This window comes from Alosa alosa, chromosome 16 (genome assembly GCF_017589495.1).
Source record: "Alosa alosa isolate M-15738 ecotype Scorff River chromosome 16, AALO_Geno_1.1, whole genome shotgun sequence".
In the NCBI taxonomy this organism is placed as follows: domain Eukaryota; kingdom Metazoa; phylum Chordata; class Actinopteri; order Clupeiformes; family Clupeidae; genus Alosa; species Alosa alosa.
In genome coordinates this window covers 19921325-19939567 of record NC_063204.1, presented here as the reverse complement: position 1 = coordinate 19939567, position 18243 = coordinate 19921325, and the positions used below count along the sequence as shown (strand labels likewise).

Below are 18243 nucleotides of genomic sequence, written 5' to 3'. Positions count from 1 at the left end.
CAAATATTATAGACCGGAAATCATTAAAATTCTACAGACGTCGCTAAGGTTGAGAACTATCTTTAGACAGCCTTACACCAAAAAATCTTACAGTATACAATGTCATCAGTGAAAGATGGTTGTCGAGTAAAACGATGTCTTATTTTATTTTTCCAGGACCTGCTTGTGGATATGGAACGATCATACTTGCAAAGTTACATGTGTGTGCATGGTTTGGCAAGCTATAAAGAATTGTTAAAACTTTATGACCGCGGAGTGACCAATTGAGAATATAATATGCACTTTATCACTGTTGGGATATACGTTCCTACTTGTGTACATAAAATGGGAAGCGTTCCTATACGTACGTATACTAAAACACACTCTTCACATGCGCACTTCCAGACTGGCGCTCACACGCACATACCATGTACGCACCCTGCCGACATGGAGAGAAAGATGACGCAATGGGCATTTTGGCATGATTTAGTAAACAATAATGTTGTAATTAGTCCCTCAAATGGAAGAGGGCCTGCATTATTTAATACAGTGCAATGTCCCTTTAAAACTTCTGACAAAAAGCCCATATGATCCCTGAGCTCCAATCACCAATTCCTTCTGCAAAAGCAGCCTCTGCATTTTTGTCTCTCTAAATGCTAGCACGGCGAAAAAGACTGAGGGGAAGGAAAAACTGAAGAAATGTGAAAATCCAGCCTATACTTTCGAGGCGAGCGGAAGTCCGATGTAAAAGGAGTTATTTGGGGACTCCACTGCGCTGCAATATCTTGGATCAAAATGGTACAGTAGAGTCGAGCATTTTTTTTGTTTATTTTTCAGTCCCTTCTTGATCTCTTCCAAATTTGAGCTACTTGGCTAGGCCGATGAAACTTGCCTTAGTTTTTGTCCCAGCGTGGTTTCGTTTTAATTTTGCGTCAGATGACATAATTGTCAGCGGTGAAAATGTTGCGCCCTGATGAAGTTTGTAACTTGCATGAAACGCCAACACAGAGGCCAAATTGGACAGCTTACAAGAATGCAATGGCTACAATAGCTACATTGTTGCACAAAGAGTTAAATTCTGTCATATCATAGCTTCAAAAAGGATCAGGTCGTGACTGGTGTACATTTGTTGACATTGGTGTGCAATTCTAAACGTAAACGAGCGCGGAAGACGCATCTGTCTTCGGACAGTGACCTAAGTTAAAATTGTCCCAACCAACAGTATTGTGCTGATCATCTGTATTAGATTTATTTTTTAAGATTTTGGATAACACTGTGACTGTCGCAGGTGACTATAATCAAATACAGATTGAGTGAAAAGTTATGACCTCAAACGGCTTGTGAAGGATGGCGCTGCTTCATGGACAAATTTGTACAAACGATTCATTTTTGGAATCACTCCGTCTTAATTTTCTTTCAGTTTAGCGTGTTGGCAAGTTTACAGTATAGCTTCTATCCTGAAAGTTATTTTAAACGTGCAGAAACATTTTAGTGATAAAATGGGTTCTAATAAAAAAAAAAATACAACCTAAATGTTTTGGGGTATGATCATACCAAATTGTTACTTGCAAAGTTCGTGTTTTTAAATAGGCTACCAATTTGCATCGTTGTGGCCATAGTGACATGACATCCAAGTCACAATATTCATGATGAAGCTGGGTTTTAGTAGGCTACTTGTATTTATCTAGTCTTTTACGCTGTGTCCAGTATGTGTTATAGTGTCAAGGGGTAATCAGATTACTCATAATCCTAAACAACTGCGTAATTTGTATTTACATCATATGTAACGACCCACGTCTTCTCATCTGAACGGAAAGCTGTTTTATGTGACGGTATGTAGTCAGTCTCATTCAGTTAGCCTTAATGGAATCAACAGGAGGAAAACAACTTTGTGGACTAGTCTTTACAGTTAGAACAACTGCAAATGACACAGATGAAGTGGCCGTTTTTGGAGTCAGTCGCAAGGATATGCATATTAGTGGTGAGATTCAGTTAATCCTCTTCACCAGATGAGTAAGCGACACATGCAAATTATTCCTGTCATTTACATGATTGTTGTCTGAAAATGCCACATATATTCAAACTTATATAATAATGAATTTGTTGAAATAAGGATAAGCAGCTTGTCGTGTTAACCGGTGTCACAAATACAGTAGGCCATAGTATTTCATGTGTGCATTTAAAGGCCCTGATTGTGTGTGTGTGTGTGTGTGTGTGTGTGTGTGTGTGAGAGAGAGTGAGTTAGTGAGAGGGAGAGAGAAACTGCAAGTGATGGAGGCAAAATGATGGAGAGGGTTAAGCAGGGTTTTTGTATAGTGGGGGTGGTGATGGGTAGGGCTAAGAGGATGGGGTCATTTTGGGATCTCTCGTTCTAAAAAGCATGTGGAACTGGGTGCAGTGGTGGTGGAGTAATCCCACAGTCGGCTCCGTTCACATCTGGAGACCCGGGTTAATATGTGGGTCAGGTCACGGGTGGACAGAGGATGCCTGGCCACAGCCGCTCTCGCTTTGGCCTCGGCTCGCTGGGTAAAGATATTTTAGAAATGGGCGTTGCACCATTTAGGAGGCTAAGCTGTGTGATAAGCAGACAGAGCAGAGTCCATCCAGCAAACAAAACACAGATACAGGAGCATATGCGCGCACACACATGCACGCATGCACGCACACACACACACATACACATACACACACACACACACAGACAAATAGAGGGTGGCTGTCAGTACAGCAGTATCCCAAAAAACACAATTTCCAAAAAAGAAATGTTCAGTTTAAAGTAAAGGTTTTTTTTATTGTTTGGTATTTCTCAGGCCCAAAACACAGTACACATGTTATAATTTAATTGTAACAACATTAGCAAACATCCTCTCAACAAAACCCAATCAGATAGAGCTTTAAGGAGGTAGGCCTAATAAGATTTCTTTAATGTCATTCAACCTTTGTGCTATGACAGTGTTCCATCTGACTTACCATTACTGAAACAAAGTAGCTGGAAATGTGACTTTAAATGTTGTAAATGCTAGATGTGCTTAGTGAATATCATCTCGGTGCCTCAGACCCCATTATTATGATATTTTGTTATAATGCTTTCTCCATGTGTAACACACACACACACACACACACACACACACACACACACTCAAGCACACACACACACAAACAGCCACAGTATTAATTGCATATGCACAGCACTAGTGCCATAGAGTTTAAGAGCCTCGTTGGGCCTCTGTAGCCGAGACCAGTCGTGGCTACACACTGAGGTTTTTATGTAACCGCCTATTCAGGACATTCCTGCCCACCCTCGACTTTGAGGCTTTGCTGTCTTTCAGCGGCTGAGCAAAGAGAGAGAGAGAGAGAGAGAGAGAGAGAGAGGGTCACAGTAGTCCTTGTGACAAGTGCTGCCCTTCCTGCTCCATGGAGAGAACCACATGAGTCGCTCTCTCTCCCTCCCTCACCCTCTCTTTCTCACTCTCTCTCTCACCGGCCCCAGCAGGAAGCAGCCTCTCTCTCTCTCCCCCCTGAAAACCAAGTGCATAGGTGCTGCTAATTTGCGTCCGTTCGAGGGATTACGCTCACAGAAGACGGCTCTGCTGCCGAGCACAAGGTCAAACTGCTCAGCTTATATAATTATTATTCTCTTATTTTTCAGGAGCTTCGGTGCTGTGGCAGCACTGGAGCTCCTCCTGGGCCAAATGTATTGCTTCGCGGCACAGACGTAAATGCTGGGCTTGCTTCTGCCTCAGCAGGTCGTTGGATAATTGGCCCTCTCTAAACTGCTGTGCTGATAATCCTATATCTTGTTTGTTTTACGCACTGGCCTTATTCATGATAATGCAATGTGTGGCATAGTTTTCCACTACTCTTCTTACCGCTCGTAAGAAAACAAACATTATCTGTTTTTGATCAGCTTTGATGGAGAGACATACAGGAACCATCCCCTGCTTTAATATTTTTAGCTTTCAGTTCTGCAGAGTAATAGCACAGACTTTGAGTGGCTCACTCTGAGTGCAGCATCAATTTAATCTTACAAGGCTGCAGACTGTGTGGCTTTTTGGAGTTAAATCAAATCCATGTATCTTTGCAGGACAAAAAAAGCCCCCGTCCTTTTGTGCATGCCTATCAGGTCCCAGCAGGGAGCGAGTTTACAGATCTGATAGATATGAAATCAGATAGGAGCTGCTTTTAGAGAAAGTGTACAGAGAGAGAGAGAGAGAGAGAGAGAGAGAGAAGCTGTACTACAGGAGAATTTCTGCCTCAGAAGATTTAGAGCCTTTTCAGGGATGACGCATTTGATCCTGGCTGAAGGTACTTTATGTCTTTTATTTGGGGGGATTCCATCTGGCTCTTTTGGATTCTACCTGGCTGCAATTTGTCCTTATTTTAGAAGAAGCCATTGTTTTTCAGTTACACAGAAGTAAGGATTCCCTTCACTACGGTTATCATATCAAAGTGTTGAACTTTGTGTGATACTTTATTAGATATACCAGCACCTTAAGTTCCTGCATGTGACACTTGGCAGTAAAGCCTTTTTACAAGACTTAGCCTAAAAGATTAGCCTAAAATCTTTTGCTTTCACTCTTAGTAACAGCTTCTGTCAACCTGTTATTACTGGACAGGTTTATCCTCATGGTGTGGGTTTTGTGTGGTTGGGTTGGTCTACCCCAGTGGGAATACTGATTCTCTGTGTCTATAAAGGTTATGTGCATTTGTGAGAGGGCCTCTATGCCACGGTGTCTCTAGATGTGTATGAGTGATGAGTGTATGAGATGTGTATGAGTGTATGAGTGACATTCAGTGTTTAATATTTTTGACTAGGTTAATTCCTCTGTGACTGTGTTTGTAGATTGTACTAGTTTTAGTGTGTGTTGTCTGCGTGCATTCTTGTTAAACTGTGTACTTTGGCCAGGTTTGTGTGTGTGTGTGTGTGTGTGTGTGTGTGTGTGTGTGTGTGTGTGTGTGTGTGTGTGTGTGTGTGTGTGTGTGTGTGTGTGGGAGTATAGTGTGTATCAGTGTTCTTGACAAAGAGGATTTTCTTTGTGTGAGTTTTATAAGTGTGTTTGCATGTGAACATTCTGTGTTTTTACATGTGTACATTGTGCATTTGCATGTCTCTCTTCAAGTGTGTGTCTACAAGTGCATGCGTGTGTGCCGTCGCGTGTGTTTGCATGTGTGTGTGTGTGTGTGTCATCGCATGTGTTTGCACGTGTGTGTGTGTGTGCGTGCGTCAGTGTCCTGTCCACTCCATGCCTGCACACATGGAGCCGGCCTCTGTTATGTTTGTGTTTTATGAGCTGGGGAGGAGATGCCAACTCCACAGGCTCCTCTCTTGGCCAGCACTCCTGACTCAGCTCTTAGTCACATAGCTCACCAGGCCAGGCAGAAACTTCCTGGCAGCCGCCGCCAAGAGCGGAGTGGACCCTTCCAACCTCTCACAGAGACAGAGGCAGGGAGAGAGAGAGAGAGAGAGAGAGAGAGAAGAGAGAGGTGGAGTGAGGTGAAGAGACAGGAGGAGAAAGAGGGATGGAAAGATAGAGAGAGGCAAGAAGGACAGAGAGGGAGAGGGAGGGAAAGAAAGACAGAGAGTGACATTGATAGAGGAAAAAATGGTGGGGAAAGAGAGAAAGGGAAAGAGAGAGAGTGGAGAAAGGAAATACAGAAGGAGGGGGGAGGGAAAGAATGTCTGTTTGCTCTGGGGTCCTCTTACTGATGTCCCCCACGTCATGTAAATTAAAGTTCAGGTAAGGCTAGTGTCTCCTCTGATAGCACAGAATAGTCCTGTGGACATACCTTGGTGGAAAATAGGCCCTGATTTGGTCCTTAGCACAGCTACACGCGGACGTAGCCCGATATGTTTGTGCAAATTCAATTGGCTCGGTGTTGTTTGCCTCGGGATATAAATGGAGGGACTCTGAATTAGACCCCGAGGCGCGATAGGTAAAATCTGTTTCTTGTGTCTGTGTTGCAATTTCACGCGCGAGCAGTCACAGGATGTCTCTGAGGGATGAACCTGTTACTCTGTACTGTGGCATTAACATATAGATTAAAATGTTACACACTTCTAAATAATATCTTATGTTCCATCGACGATGCAGTCGGTGAGAAATTGCTGTGCTTTCTCTAAAGACTGCAATTATTGATATTGAATAGTTGTGGGGCCAGATCCATTGCAATGCTAATCTGATTAGCCCCTTCATTGCTGTCGTAATATTTAGGTACAGTACAGTTAAGCCTCAAAATATTTTCCATGTCCTTTAGTACACTTTGACCATCAGACACATGAATGAACAGCCATCATTTAAACAGATGAATTGCAGCCCTCCCAGTCCATCTATACAGAGAAATACAACTCTTGAGGTCTATTTGTTATATTAATTCCTGTGAATTTTATCTCGCAGTACTTGCCCATGAGGAGGCCGTTCGTTCTTTGCTGGGCAGAGAGAGCCTTACCCATTTACTCAAGCTGTGCTCCTCAGCTTTGCTAAGTCTGTTGGACAGGTGAGTGACCCCCAAGTTCAATGTCTCCTCCGCCTGACGTAATTCAGCCAGTTGCACTCTCAAGCTACCCGTTAGTCAGACTTAGTTATTTCTAAGACAGTCCTTTGCTGAAGTCCATTGTAGAATGTCCAACCCCTCAGCGCTAGAGTTCATTTGATTTTGCTGAATGATTTATTCATATCATGATGCTATTCAGTACTCATACAGCTTGACTATTGCAACAAGATCATAGGTACGGTAGCCTACTAAGAGAACACACATACAGTAAGTTACTGATGAAAAATGTATATCTATACAATAAGATCTTCATACTTTTGCATATGTGTAGTTTTGATGTAGTCTATGCTCGCGTTGCTTGTGGTTTAAAGTGGTTGTGGTGCTGTAGCTGCTGTATCTCCTTCTGGAGGGTCTGGCATCACTACAGGGGCGCCTACAGATCACCGTGCTGCTGAGACTGCGAAAGATGATGAGAAGTGTGAGCACACTCAGTGTGTGTTAAACGCCAGATTGGCTTTTTCATTGCTCATGTACTGGTTGGCTGTGGCTGAGTAGTAAAGGGATTGGCTGGTAGTGTGTAAGCTTTTATAAGCCTACATACACTCATTATGGCCTACTATTACATTAGCCTACCTTAAACCACTACCACTACTGCTAGGATACTGCTAAATACTATGACTACCAGTAGTTTGCTTAGATTGTATTTTCTCAAACAAAGGCCATATCTTATTTGCCATGTTAAGCAATTCTAACATCTGTAATTTGTTAACTTGTTAGCCATGATTAACATTGTACTTTTTTTGCTGTTATGTCTGACTTGTGGGTTATACAAGGTTGTAAGTAGTAAGCTGGCTGGATAAAGCTATGTTAGTGGATCAGATTTGTCATCCCTCTGGTACAGTGAGCAGGGTTAACATTGTAATTTGTTCATGCTATGTTATTAAATATGTTATAACAAAGAACAGGTTATAAGTTATTTAGTTAGCTGACAGGCTAAAGCTACGTGTTGCTGGATCAGCGTTGTCATCTCACAGTGGCCGTCACTGGCTGGAGGCCTCGCGCCTGTCATTAGCAATGATTTTTATTAGTATGTTTTATTGCAGTCTTCTCATTAGCATTCAAAGGCTCTTCATTGCATGAGTCAGACTGTCTGGTCTGTGAGTGGCACAGGCTTATCCACACACGCACACACACACACACACACACACACACACACACACACACACACACACACACACACACACACATACATATTCTAAAAAGTAAACGTAAATGTGTGTATGAGATTATGATAGTGCGTGTGTATGACCAAGTATGAATTATTTCCCAAGCAGCCCCTCATATAGTCTCTCCCTGTCACACTCCAATACACAAACTGTCTGTGTCACACCGTGCACCTACAGATTGTCACCTCTTTCTCATGCTGTACTCAATTCGCACATACCCAGATACACACACACACACACACACACACACACACACACACACACACATTGCCACACACTCACTCAGATCAGCTCCCAAGAGTCCAGTCCACACACACACAGACACACACATACACACAGGCAGTGTTGCCCTGACTGCGACTGCGAGCGGTGTGAGGAAGCATGTCTGTTCAGGCCATAAGTCATGCTGTAGCAGTGCTGTTATTTCTGTGGCTCCTACGGGGGCCTTAGTGCATCTGTGCTTTATACTCCCTCCCTCCCTCCTCAAGGTCACTGTGTCCTGATTGGATTGTGTGTGTGGTGTGTGTGTGTGTGTGTGTGTGTGTCTGTGTCTCTGTAGACCTCTTTGTGTGTATTTGTGTCCATATGTAAGAGAGAGAGATTATCTGTGTGTGTGTGTGTCTGTGTCTCTGTAGACCTCTTTGTGTGTATTTGTGTCCATATGTAAGAGAGAGAGATTATCTGTGTGTGTGTGTGTGTGTGTGTGTGTGTGTATGCAGGTGATGTGTGTGTCTGTGTCTCTGTAGACCTCTTTGTGTGTATTTGTGTCCATATGTAAGAGAGAGAGATTATCTGTGTGTGTGTGTGTCTGTGTGTGTGTCTGTGTCTCTGTAGACCTCTTTGTGTGTATTTGTGTCCATATGTAAGAGAGAGAGATTATCTGTGTGTGTGTGTGTGTGTGTGTGTGTGTGTGTGTATGCAGGTGATGTGTGTGTCTGTGTCTCTGTAGACCTCTTTGTGTGTATTTGTGTCCATATGTAAGAGAGAGAGATTATCTGTGTGTGTGTGTGTCTGTGTCTCTGTAGACCTCTTTGTGTGTATTTGTGTCCATATGTAAGAGAGAGAGATTATCTGTGTGTGTGTGTGTCTGTGTCTCTGTAGACCTCTTTGTGTGTATTTGTGTCCATATGTAAGAGAGAGAGATTATCTGTGTGTGTGTGTGTCTGTGTGTGTGTGTGTGTGTGTGTGTGTGTGTGTGTGTGTGTGTGTGTGTGTATGCAGGTGATGTGTGTGTCTGTGTCTCTGTAGACCTCTTTGTGTGTATTTGTGTCCATATGTAAGAGAGAGAGATTATCTGTGTGTGTGTGTGTCTGTGTGTGTGTCTGTGTCTCTGTAGACCTCTTTGTGTGTATTTGTGTCCATATGTAAGAGAGAGAGATTATCTGTGTGTGTGTGTGTCTGTGTCTCTGTAGACCTCTTTGTGTGTATTTGTGTCCATATGTAAGAGAGAGAGATTATCTGTGTGTGTGTGTGTCTGTGTGTGTGTGTGTCTGTGTCTCTGTAGACCTCTTTGTGTGTATTTGTGTCCATATGTAAGAGAGAGAGATTATCTGTGTGTGAACTGCCTAATAGGTCTTCAGGGAGGCCCAGCCTCCTGTGTTGTGTCTCAGTTCGGAGACCTCAGCAAGAAGGCAGGAGTTTCTCACTTGAATTAGGTTAGTCTGCAAACTCCTGACACATGGGCATCTGATATATGCAGCTAAACCCATGCGATGCATCAATGTTTAGACTAGCGCTAGTGTTTTATCTTTCCGTGGGTTCTCGGTTTTTGGACTTAATGGAGGTATTTTGTGTTTGCAGCACAGGCCTACTGCAGTCTTTCTGTGCACGTATCTGAATCCCAATCGTCTCGATTCACTGAAGCATCACTGGAATCCTTTTGTAGCGGCCTTTCACAGGAGGTCATCAGTGTGGTTTTCTGTGTCGGCTTGGCCTGTGTCCTGTATGCTGCATATTAGAGGAGGACAGAGGGCTTTTTCATGGGGCAGGAAAGAGCTAGCCGGCCTTCCACAGCCGATCAGGTAACACTGGCAGACTGTGGCGCTAACACTCCGTGGTGCAGCGCAATTCTCACTCATGAGTCTGTACGTCGTCTGTGCCAGGCTGGCCAATCAAATTTCACAGCATCCGGGCACCAGGAGGCCACTAAGGACAAATAGGAGCGCAAACAGGCGTCCTGCTGTGACTGAACATCAGTTTAGGGTCAGATTAGATTTTTCCTGACATGAGGTTTGCATTACAAAAATCTAATCGAAAGCAGCTGTGCCACACCTAAAAATCCCAATGTTTTAAAGTCTAGTATGGCTTGAGCTGGAAACAGGTACACATTTACTGTATGTATATATATATATATATATATATATATATATATATATATATATTACCACTATCGTGTAATAGAAAGTATCATAACCAGGTTAATGCAGTGGTATTGTCAGGCTTAATGAGCTCTGTTCCTGTGTCAACATCAGGCTGGTGTGTTAATAAGTTTATTACTGACTATCCTGTGTGTGATGTGTGTGTCTGTGTCTCTGTAGACCTCTTTGTGTGTATTTGTGTCCATATGTAAGAGAGAGAGATTATCTGTGTGTGTGTGTGTGTGTGTGTGTGTGTGTGTGTGTGTGTGTGTGTGTGTGTGTGTGTGTGTGTGTGTGTGTGTGTGTGTGTGTGTGTGTGTGTGTGTGTGTGTGTGTGTGTATGTGTGTGTGTATGTGTTTGTGTGTGTGGTCGGGTCACTCTCTCCTGGTCCGTCTGGTGACAGCTCCTGTCCTCCTCTCCCCCTGCCCCGCCTCTGTGTCCTACTGAGGGTGATGGGAGTTGACACGATGCCCACTCGGCTCGCTGTGGGTGCCAGTCACCGTGCCCTCTCCACCCTGGGCTCCTGTCAGGAGCGCTTCACTGGACAGAGGGGGAATGCTGACTGGGCACTTCCCTCCCCAGGCAGATAAAGCTCTTGGGATCTTCCCCTTAGATTGCCATAACCCTAACCCCACACACACACACACACACACTCACACTCACACACTCACACCACCTATACTGGGGCTGGGGCAGTTCTTAGTGTCAAGCGCTGGATTATCCCACATGAATATAGAACATTACTGCCTGCTGCATATCACAATATCAAACTGTGTTTGTGAAAAAGTAAATAATATCAGCTAAATCATGATGCACCACTGCATTAGACTGGCATATACCGTACTTGCAGTTTTATCATTTTAAAAGTATTATATTATATTGTATTATATTATATTATTATATTAACTATTTTAATAGTTAATTTGCTGTGCAACTTGCAAGATAAGCACATTATTATCCACGAGTGGCATATTATAAAATATGAAATAAAACATTATATTGTGGAATTTACGTATGTGATATACTACTACTGCTCATCAGTATTTGTATTTTTGTGGTAAATGCAGCATTTAATTCTGTCATGTTTATTGTAAAGTAAACTATAAATAGTTGTTTTGGGGTTGTGTCTGGGTTTTGAGTTTGTGAGGCGATATGTTACATGTGGTGGACTCTCCACTGGCATTTTAGTAGCTGGGGGATTTGTTAGACAGCTTGATCAACTACCATGGGCTTACAGGGTCCTTATGAGCAGGGGGGAAGTCAAACTTAATGAACTGATGTCCTTCCCTTCCTCCCTCCTGCCCTCCCTCCCTCTCTTACTCTCTCTCCCTCTCTTACTCTCTCTCCCTCTCTTACTCTCTCTCCCTCAATCACTATCTCTCTATTTCTCCTCGTCACTCCCTCACCATCTCTTTTTTCCCGTTTTTTTTTTCAATCACACATTCATAGTCAAATTCTCTCTCACCCCCACCCGACTCCACACCCCACACTCTCTACCTCACATCCACTCTCTCTCTCTCTCTCTCTCTTTGTCTCTGTGTCTGTTTGTCTCTCTCTCCTTTTCATCTGCTCCTCTGCACCAGAGTCAAATCAGACATTTTATGTCCTCTGTCCCCAGCTCTGCCTGAAGTCTCATCCAGGTCCCTGAATGGTCCAGTGGCTCTCTAAAAGCAGTGCTCTCAGGAGAGACCTCGCGTTAAGAGCCAGGCAGAAAGCAGCCATAAACGTGGGAAATGCTGTTTTTTTATGGCACAATAAACCAGCTAGGCTGGTGCTCCTGCTGCCCCCCACCCCACCCCCCCCGCACCCCACCCCTCACTCCACTGTACAGCTATGAGAGAGGGCACTTTCACAAGTGAAAGTCAAATTAAGAGTTAGCGGGGTGGAATTTCATTCTTCTTCAGGCTGGCCTTTGTGGTGGTGCCCTGCGAGGCCTTAGAAGCAGCTTGCCCTGGCCAAGTGCATGCCACCCTGCCTGGCCTGCTGCCACTTGTGTTCGTTCTTGTGGGAAAGAAAGACCGAGCTGATGTTGGCGATTCAGTCAGCGCTGTGAAACTCAGAGTGTGTGAATATCAGAGAGGATACCGGGAGATATACAGTGTACGGCAGAGGGTGGATTTATTTCTTGGTATGTGTGTTGCTGTGTGACTTTTAGAACTGATTAGTCGGGTTGTTGGATGCTGTTGGAGCACTAATAGCAGTAATAAGTACGAAGTAAAACTAACAGAAATGCAAACAAGCACCCTGACCTTACTACTGTATCTATTAATATGAAGGAGATAGGAATGAGGAAAAACAGTAAGGACAGAGACACCCTCACAGAGAGTGTGAGAGAGAAAGAAAGAGAGAGTGAGTTTGATTGGGAGCCATGCTAAAATGACACCGCTAGCTTGGCATGTCAGTAATTCCTGTGTGCTTGTTTAGGGCTTTGCTTTAATAAATAATGCATGTGTAGAACAGGCCCATGATTGAGCTTGTGGTTAGTGGTGATGTTTGCTACGCTGGTAAACTTACGGGCCTCTGACATTTCAGCAAAGGTGAAAGCATAAATACAACAGATTGTTTTGATGCATTTGTGCATTTTTGGCTAGTTTTGCCTGTCAAATGCATCTGTTTTTTACATTTTGTTAATTTGTTATCATTTATTATTTGCGTTGAATGATGTCTTTAGTTTAGTTAAAACGGCACAGCAACATTAAATGCTCGTGTTATAAATTTTGTTCATCTTGCTACGAATCGTTCTGCTACAACACTGCTGAAAATACTAGTATAGCTGTTGTTGTTTGCCCTTGAGGTGTGTGTGTGTGTGTGTGTGTGTGTGTGTGTGTGTGTGTGTGTGTGTGTTTGTGTGTTCAAGTCCAACAAAAAAAATCTCTCAATCTCGGGGTCTCTTTGAGTGCATGCGAGAGACATAAAGCTTAGACGAAGTCTGGCCCAAGATAAAACTGTAATTGAAATCTTCAGACAGTGGCATCGCATCTCCCAAGGTTAACGGCAAGATAAGAATCAATTTGCCAGTGTTTGAATGTAGGGGCTCTCATCATCAGCGTGAAAGAGGGGAGCTGTCACATAGTGCATCAAGCACAGACATCAATATGTTTCAGAAGCAAGGCTTTCATGAAAAGATTTCTATGGACCGTTAGTAGAGCACAATATATTACAAACGGTTGACACAGTCACAGTTTTTCACAATTGCTAAAACACGTTTTTTCAAACCTTCCACCCTTTTCCCAAAGTTGTAAACACAACACTCCATTCTCAAATTACATTCGCAAAACCTCTGACACATCCTGCAGTAAAAGTACATTACAGTCTACAGCCTAGGATGAAATCAAAGGACTGTAATGTTCAACAACCCATTTACACTCTGAACTGGCTTGTATTGGTTGTCACATCATTTGAAACAAGTGTGATCAATTTGGAGTCGTATTTAATTTGCGACATCTGTGCTTTATTTGTATTAACATTTTGGCTCTTGTGGTCACCATGTTGCATCATGTCACTGAGAGTCTATTGCATCTGCAAATTGTGTTTCACTAGGTGAAGATTGTTTATGGTATTGTCAAAAGAGTGGCCACAGGCCACTGAGCACTTGGCTCAGACAATGGGATTTAGTGTTTAGCAATTCAGAAAAACTCTTAACAGAAATCATGGTTGTGAGCCACTGGCATTTGGTTTTTATCACAAGCATCTAATTTATACGAAAAAGCATAAACAGTTAAGTTATCACTGAAAAGGTTCTCCTACATGGATTTATGCTGTCCTCTCTTCGAGTTTCACATTGCTTTTCTCAAAGACTCCATTGTTAGAAGTCAGCTGAAACATTATTCTACTGAGTTCTCATGGATATACTCTAGTTTGTTTTTAATCTGTGCTGTGCAGTCTAAGTGTATACTTAGACCTAGACCTAATTGTAGTTGTTAGTTGGAGTTGTTAGTTGTTATTTATTTGCCTTCAGCTTTTCCTAATGGTTTTATGTGTCTGCGTGCTTCATCTGCGGCATAATGATAAAGCCTTCATGTGGGGGGACAAAGGGAGGAGTGAGTCAGAAGAAAGAGACTCTCTCAAAAAGGAAAGAGAGATAGAGAGAAAGAGAGTCATAGGTATAAAGGGGAAGAGATAGAGCGGGAGTGAGATTGAGAGAGAGGTGGAGACAGAGAAATGTGTTAGCAGGGAGTTAATAGCTGAAGGTAGGTATTGCATACAAATGCTCCTCTCCTCCTCAGGGAAAGATGGAGCGAGAGAGAGAGAGACATAAAGAGCGGCATAGAGACACAGTGCAAAAGACAGAGAGAGAGAGTGTGTATGTTGTGTGGAGCCCAGACGTGATGATCCAGCTTCGATCGAAACCTTGCCCTTCCTGTGCTAAAATAAACCCACCTGGAGAGCCATGGGGTGGGGTGGGCTGGGGGATGGAGGGGGGTAGAGACGAGAGAGGGCTGGAAGGGGGATGGGGATGGGACTGAGCAATCTGCAGTTTCCACTGTCATCCACCGACCCTGAGTTTACTCTGTGCTTTACTATACATCGATCAGATGATTGTGATGTGTAATAAATAATGTGAAAAGCAGATGGCTTAAAGATATGCTAATTTGTAAAGTATGTGCTTTATGTTGTTGCTTTGGTTTGTATTCGGATGTACTATTTGACAATATATATGAACAGAAATGATATTGTGGTAGAGCAAACTGAAATATATGTGTATGTTCAATATGATTATGACATAGACGTATTACAGAATATTTACAAAACAAAAGCAACTTTGACAGTGTTGTTATCTTTGCTAGGTAATGTCCTTATATGACAAAGATTCAAGAATTGTATTAATAGTATTTAATTTAAACATACTGTAATGAGTGTTAGGTTAGCAATGAGGCTGTGTTCGATGAATACCATAAACTGATCAGAAGGCTATTAAATCAGTTATGTAAACAGAACATTCTCATACAAACACCAATCCTACTAAAAAATGAATGAAGTGGATTAACTAGAATTAGTGGTATTCATTAGTTTGTTGTATTTGCTTTAATTGTGACTCCAGCTCACAATGACCTTGTGTTTGTTTTGTCATTTGTGTTGTTTGTTTGTTTGTGCAGCTCATCGTGGAGAAGACTACTGACTACCCCTCCAAGGAGTTCTCACTGGCGGAGGATGCAGCACAGCACTTTGCCCGTTTAATGGACAGGCTCAACGAGCAGCGCCTCTTCCAGCCGGACCTTTGCGACGTGGACCTCGTGCTGGTGCGCCAGTGCAGTACCTTCCCCGCCCACAAGGGGGTGCTGGCTGCCCATAGCCCCTTCTTCCAGGCACTGTTCACTCAGGGCAAGCAGCAGAAGCAGACACAGCAGACGACTCAGCAGCAGCAGCAGAGGGAGCTGAGACGCGTGGACCTGTCCCTGGAGGCGCTCACCAGCCAGGGCCTCACCCAGATCCTTAACTTCATCTACACGTCGCGGCTGCTGGTGAGCGGCGGCACGGTGCGGGACGTGCTCAACGCCGCCACCTTGCTGCAGATGAGCGACGTCGCGGCCTCCTGCCACGAGCTCATCAGCAGTCAGGCGCTGGGCCTGACACCGCCGCCGAAGGCCTGCAACGCCACCGGCATGGCCAACCGGGAGGGCCGGGGAGAGGCGGGACTGACCACCGGCGGTGCCACCCAGCTGTACCGCGAGATCAAGCAGGAGGCAGAGCTGGGGAAGATGTACGCCCGGGACGGGGGAAGTCCGTTTTCTGTGAGGATGGAGGAAGGAGGAGGAGGAGGGGGAGGGGGAGGGGGAAGAGCGCAACACCACACAGGCACACAGGTGCACCACGTCAGTCCACATCCGATGAGCGGCCAGGCCCACGGGTCGAGCCCGCAGGTCAAGCACTTCTTCAAGAAGGATGACCTGGGGAGGGGTCTCTGCGGGGCGCTGGAACCAGAGGGGATGGGGGCCTCCGACGGACACGTCTCCTTCAACCGTGACCAGATCATCGTGGAGGTGAATCTCAACAATCAAACGCTGAACGTGTCAAAGGGGTCCGAGGGCAAGCCGTCCGCCACAGACAGCGCCGTGTCCGTGCTGCTGGGTCATCGCCACGACAACCGGCCTGACCTGGAGGAGGAGAACAAGGAGGAAGACAACGATGAAGATGGAGCAGACATGGGAGGAGTGGATGAGGCCGGAAAACAGAAAGAGGTGCTCTTGGCCAACAACAGTGAAGATGACGATGACGACAACGATGAAGATGATGACTATGAGGAAGAGGAGAACAATGACAACATTCCAGGGGAGGAGATGGGCATGGCGGGGAGGCTTCGCCGTGGCACCAGGACTGCTGCAATCGCCGCTGCAACTGTGTCCATGCGTCAGAGACTAAACGACGCCATGCTAGCTGACCGACACAAGGGCCGAAAGAGTGGGAAACAAGAACAGGAGGGAATGGGACAGAAGGTACAGTTACCAATAGACCAATAGAATCTGTATAGTACCAACAGTACAGGGGTTTTGTCATTGATTATGGTACTGCATTGGGTACTATAAGCTGTGCAATAGTGTTAGCATCTCTCTATAGTAATAATACACACATACAAGTACTACAGTAATTTCCTGTGTATTAGCTGCATTGTGTATAAGCTGCAGAACAGTGATTTATGCAAGTTAAAAGAAACAAAACCATATTAATACCATATTAACTGCCCCTGTGTATTAATGTCATAGCTGAAGAAATTTTGCAAAATCAATGTATAAGCCGTGGCTAATAGTTGGAAAAATTACGGTATAGCCTAATATTACATTTCTGGTGAATAGATGATTCAAGTTATTATTTGCACATGCCTGTTGTGTTAAGATGGCATTCGAGAGGTGCTGTGTAACTGCAGGGTGTGTTTGTGGGGATTCAGGTGCGGCTAGAGGAGAAGCAGCATTTCCCCTGTAAGAAGTGCCCACGTGTATTCAACAACCGCTGGTACTTGGAGAAGCACATGAACGTGACACACAACCGCATGCAGATCTGCACCAAGTGTGGCAAACGCTTCCTGCTGGAGAGCGAGCTGCTGCTCCACCATCAGACCAACTGTGAGAAGAGCATACAGGTACAGTACATGACGTCCGCAGACACGCACACACACACACACACACACACACACACACACACACACACACACACACACACACACACACACACACACACACACACACACACAGACAGACAGACAGACAGACATGCCCACAGACATGCACACACACACACACACACACACACACACACACATACACATGCACAGACACAGACATGCCCACACACACAGACAAACACACACACGCAAACATACATACGCACACATGCGTGCGTGCACTAGTGACTAGTGAAACCAACAAGGATGCTATACTGGGCACATAACTGGAGCGTTCCTTTCCTGGAGCGTCTGCTGCAACAGTTAGGTTCCACTATAGTGGCGCCCACATTTGAAGAAATTAGACTAGTCTTCTAAAACATTTTTTACACTACAAAGAGCGCTTCAGTTGCAGACCTGGTATAGCCCGGGCCGAGTGGGAGAAAAAAACAAACAGGACTTTATATATACTGTAGATGAGATTAATTACATGCATTACTGATTGTTTTATAAATATTTGAGAGTGCCTTCATGTATTTAAAGACTGGTGGGTAGACTTAACGGTTGTTTGCTAGAATTGCATATGGGGGTGATTGGAAGCTGAGCCACAGGGCTGTTTGCATGTTGTGTTCAGCGGCCTGAGCTGTTTGTATTCAGTTCAGGCTCCTTCCTGTTCTGCAATGGAAGCCATTCATTTGTACCATTGCAAAAGGGAATGACAAGGTTGGTTTGAGGGATGGCAGTAATCTGCCTGGCTGTGCACAGACATACTTCAGGGAGCAGCTGGCTCTCTCGAACACAGACCCGCTGCCAATTCATTTCCTTTCCAGCATTTTCTCCTCTTGTTATTATTACAAATAGATGGTTATGGAGGATATAATGGCAACTATAGATTAGAATACCATTCCCCTTCACTGGGAGGCACTCTGTTTAAAAACAGGCCTTTTCTTGTCTCGCCTCTTTCGTCTTAATTTGATTTCAAGTGTAGTCAATTGATTAAGCCTGTGCCAAAATGCAGACAAGCGCACAGTTTATATTGTTATTGTATATCTTTGCTAAGTTGCTGGAGTGTGCAGTTATAAAATAGTGTCC

General features: G+C 44.2%; 1 protein-coding gene across 4 annotated transcripts in view; it reads left to right on the top strand.

Moving 5' to 3' along the window:
- The first annotated feature begins 474 nt into the window (after positions 1–474).
- Positions 475–18243, top strand: part of zbtb47b (zinc finger and BTB domain containing 47b) — a 22769-nt gene continuing 5000 nt past the window's right edge. The window contains exons 1-4 of one of the 4 annotated variants that reach the window (XM_048266295.1): positions 475–777; positions 6375–6474; positions 15152–16489; positions 16939–17130. In XM_048266295.1, coding sequence (XP_048122252.1) covers positions 15233–16489; positions 16939–17130 — 1449 coding nt within the window. In that variant the 5' untranslated portion in view covers positions 475–777; positions 6375–6474; positions 15152–15232. Of the gene's footprint in view, positions 778–3604; positions 4394–6374; positions 6475–9276; positions 9353–15151; positions 16490–16938; positions 17131–18243 lie in introns of those variants that run through there. The other 3 variants (XM_048266296.1, XM_048266294.1, XM_048266297.1) reach the window with 3 other exon arrangements.